The sequence below is a fragment of the Piliocolobus tephrosceles genome, chromosome 13 (assembly GCF_002776525.5).
Source record: "Piliocolobus tephrosceles isolate RC106 chromosome 13, ASM277652v3, whole genome shotgun sequence".
In the NCBI taxonomy this organism is placed as follows: Eukaryota; Metazoa; Chordata; class Mammalia; order Primates; family Cercopithecidae; genus Piliocolobus; species Piliocolobus tephrosceles.
The window spans coordinates 17,264,747-17,268,630 of NC_045446.1; the positions used below are offsets into that span (position 1 = coordinate 17,264,747).

Below are 3,884 nucleotides of genomic sequence, written 5' to 3' on the forward strand. Positions count from 1 at the left end.
CGTGGTGGCAGGTGCCTGTAATCCCAGCTACTTGGGAGGCTGAGGCAGGAGTAATTGTTTGAACCCAGGAGGTGGAGGTTGCAGTGAGCCGAGACCACGCCACTGCACTCCAGCCTGGGTGACAAAGTGAGACTCTCAAAAAAAGAAATAAGGACAGCGTCCTGGAGTTGGTGGTGGTGAGGGACTAAAATGGCATAGGGCCAGGCTCGTATAGGTGCTCCGTCATTATTGGAATAAAAAGCCAGGAAGACATGGAATGTTCAGAGACGCACTGCAGGGGTGACAGTTCAGAGACAGGGGACTGGTAGTGGCAGTGAGGAAGGCCCTGCATGGCCATGGAAGGCCGTGCAGAACCAAGGCAGCCAGTGTGTGGATAATATTTATTTGTATCATCTATAGAACAAATATTTACAGATACAAACGGAATCACAGCAAAGTTGCTATAAAACCACCCAGACCTCTCGATGGCCACTTCTGAAAACATCCACGGTCAAGGGCAGGGCCAGTCCTGGCTGTGCAGTGGGCCAGCTGAGTACCTGGGCGTCAGCCAAGGGAAATGCTTGGGGATTATGGCTTCAGCACTCTCCCGGAGCACATTCCTGAGCGCTGACAACTCGGAGCCCTCACCGCCCCCACCTACCCCAACCCCAGTGGGGAAGGAAAGGGGCCTGAGCTGGGGAGAGCAGCCTGCGCTCACACTGTGCCTGCTCCAGGAGTCCCTGGCCCCCGTGCTGGCAGGAGCGTCCCTGAGCTGGACCAGGAGGCCTCTCTGGCCTGCGGCTGCTCCCTGCCCAGCAGGCTGCTGTTTGGCAGCTGGAGGTGGCATGAGCTGCTGGTGCTGCCAGGGTGTGTTGACCAGGAATGAGCTCCCAGGGCGGGCAGCCCTGAGGAAAGGGTCTTAGGGAGCGCCTCCCAGCTCACTGCTAGGAGCTGGGGACTGTCAGTGCTGAGTAGGGCTGGGGTACACGAGCACCTGCCTCTCCTTTCTTTGGTTTAGAGGTGGGAAAGGAAGGGCCAGGAAAAGGGAGAGAAGCCGCCCCAGCCTTAGCCCCTAGGCCGCCTGGGGACTGGCTGCGTGTGCAGAGGGGGCAGCAGGAGGTGGGCAGCTCCAGAGTTCCCTGCACCCTGGGATCCTTGGGCTGCTCTCACTCCCGGGGTCCCGGCAGGGCAAGGCGTCTGCTTGGGACCAGTGCTGCTGTTCCTCGCTGCTCACTCCGGGAGGTGCAAGATGACAGGGTGGCAAGGAGAGGTAACCACAGCGTGGCTGGGGACAGGCGCTACACTGGGCCCCGGACCCAGCACAGGGATCACAGTGTCGGTCTCGCACACATGCCTCTGGCCAATGTGCACATCACACACATCCACGCACATCTCGCTCCTGTCTGGTGGGAGGCTCATTCTCTCTCGCAGGCACTCGCCCTCTCTGCCTCTCACATATGCAGTCACAGAGTGAATCCGAGCATCTTATTGCTGCAGGGGGCAGGGGCGTCAGGGCATCAGGGAAGGTTAATCCACGAAGATCGAGAACAGCACCATCACCACGATGCCCGCACAGAGCAGAAGCAGCTGCTGCAGGGAGCGCCTGTCGGGAGGGAACGGGGCTCACGGTGGAGGCATGGGCAGGGAGGAGCAGGAAGCTGCCAGGAGCCCCTCCCTCCTGAGTCTCTTAAGGGCCCTGTGAGTGGCAGTCCTCTTCCGCCAACAGGTCACTCACCATGGGTCCTCTTCTTCCAAGAGGTCAGGGAGCACGTTCACCAAGGCGATGTAGAGAAAGCCTCCAGAGGTGAAGGGCAGGACCCAGGCTGCCGTCTCCTCTGCAGCGGGAGAACACCCGACTGGGCACCCAGGGCACTGCGTATGCTCCCTGCCTCCGGGGCCTGGGGACCAGCGGTGAGGCAGCCAAATCCTTTGGCTGGTGCCCCTCTACTGATGCCACCCGCCACCACCACCCGCCACGCCCATACCTACTCCCTTGGGGGACTGGGTACAGATGGCAAAGCCGGCGCCCAGCAGGCCCCCCAGCGCTGTCGAGAGTTGCAGCTTGGCTGCGCTCCATCGGTCAAAGCCAGCCCGGAGCAGGATGGCAAAGTCGCCCACCTGAAGGGAGGTCCGGAGGTTCACCCTGCGCCCCAGCGGGGCCTGATGCCCTGAGTGCTCAGGTACGATACACACACTGAGCCCCCTGCCCTTCCCCACCCTACCCCTGGGACTCCCATCCTGAGTATGGCAGAGATGGCAGCTGCAGGCTGCTGGGGTGAGGAGCTCCGGCCCTCACAGCCCAGCCCCAGAGTGCCACACTGGGAAGGCCCACCCCCAAGCCCTCCTGAACTCCACACTCATGCTGACCATGGGCACTGTGGGGACCTTGGCCCCTGGGGGCCGCCCTACAAGCGCTCACCTCATGGGGGATCTCATGCAGGAGGATGGCCATGGTTGTCAGGAGCCCGATCTGCAGGGAGGGGAGCCGTGGCTGCAGGGTCTGTGTTGAGGGCTGGGCACCCCACTTGCCCACTCATTCCACAGAGGTTTACTCTGCTCTGAGCTGGCTCTGGGTGGGCACTGTGTTGGCCACTGGAAATACAGCAGTGACTAAAGGGGACAAGGAACCTGCCTTCACGAAGCTAGCGGTCTAGAGGGGAGAGACAGGACTCACACACTCACAGGCGCTGGGAAGGAAAGGATGGACAGGGTGCCCGGGGGAGCAGGCCCAGGGACCAAATTTAGATGAGGAGGTCAGCAAAGGCCTGGTGGAGGAGTCCATGTAAGTCGAGGCCCCAAGGATGAGTCGTCAGCCGCTCAAAGTGTGGGCGGGAGAACATTCCAGGCAGGGGGAACAGTGTGAGGTGGGAAGGAGCTCGGCCCGCTGCAGAGTAGGCCGCCCCTGGGCCAGAGGCCAGAGGGAGGAGGTGGAGGAAGAAGCATTAGGAGCAGGCAGGGTCCACGCCTAGCAGCTTGACAGAGGCACCCAACAAGGAGTGCTAGGAACAGGAGCAGACCAGGGGCTCGGGATCCGGACGGTAGCGGCCAGGACAGCAGCAGGGAGGATGGGGTGAGGGTCTTAGATGAGGGCGCTGGCAATGGAGGGGCAAGAAGCAGAGACCAGACACAGGCGGAGTCCACATGGCTGCCACCAGAACCGCCAGAGCCCTGCCAGCCCCAAGCCCCTCACCTTCCTGCTCACAAGGAAGCTGGCAGCCACAGCCAGCCCATGGGTGAAGTTGTCGATGGTGTTGGCCAGCAGGTTGAGGTAGCCGCTGACCTGGGAAGGAGGGAAGGCAGGAGGCAGGGCTGAGTGGGACTGGCCACTCAGGGTTGTGCGGCTGCAGGGGCCCTGAGCAGGCCACTCGCTTTGATGCTCCGGACCACGGCACCGAGGCCGGGCTCTGCGGCTGGCTGGGCCAGACAGTGGCCTCCATTGAGCGCAGCGGCAGCAGCAGTGGGGTCTTTGTTGGGGGCCTAGGGCCAGGAGAAGGAGGGAGAGGTGACATTAGATGCCCCCCACTCAGCCAGGGCAGACAGAAGGGGAGAGAGAGATGGAAAAAGAGAGACAGGGGGCCAGGCGCAGTGGCTCACACCTGTAATCCAGCACTTTTGAGAGCCCAAGGCAGATGGATCACCTGAGGTCAGGAGTTCGAGACCAGCCTGGCCAACATGGTGAAACCCCACTTCTACTAAAAATACAAAAATTAGCCGGGCATGGTGGCGCATGCCTGTAGTCCCAGCTACTCGGTAGGCTGAGGCAGAAGAATCGCTTGAACCTGGGAGGTGAAAGTTGCAGTGAGCCGAGATCATGCCATTGCACTCCAGCCTGGGTGACGGAGCGAGACTCTGTCTCAAAATAATAATAATAATAATAATAATAATAATAATAATAATAATAATAA

The 3,884-nt window shown here is 60.7% G+C and overlaps 1 protein-coding gene across 5 annotated transcripts in view; it reads right to left on the reverse strand.

Moving 5' to 3' along the window:
* Positions 1–368: 368 nt before the first annotated feature.
* Positions 369–3,884, reverse strand: part of SLC39A13 (solute carrier family 39 member 13) — an 8,059-nt gene continuing 4,543 nt past the window's right edge. Inside the window, exons 5-10 of one of the 5 annotated variants that reach the window (XM_023215651.2) lie at positions 3,349–3,456; positions 3,170–3,259; positions 2,399–2,449; positions 1,965–2,097; positions 1,715–1,814; positions 369–1,582 (exon numbers count right to left, since the gene is read on the reverse strand). In XM_023215651.2, coding sequence (XP_023071419.1) covers positions 1,507–1,582; positions 1,715–1,814; positions 1,965–2,097; positions 2,399–2,449; positions 3,170–3,259; positions 3,349–3,456 — 558 coding nt within the window. In that variant the 3' untranslated portion in view covers positions 369–1,506. Of the gene's footprint in view, positions 1,583–1,714; positions 1,878–1,964; positions 2,098–2,398; positions 2,450–3,169; positions 3,260–3,348; positions 3,457–3,884 lie in introns of all 5 variants that reach the window. The other 4 variants (XM_023215650.2, XM_023215649.2, XM_023215648.2 and 1 more) reach the window with 4 other exon arrangements.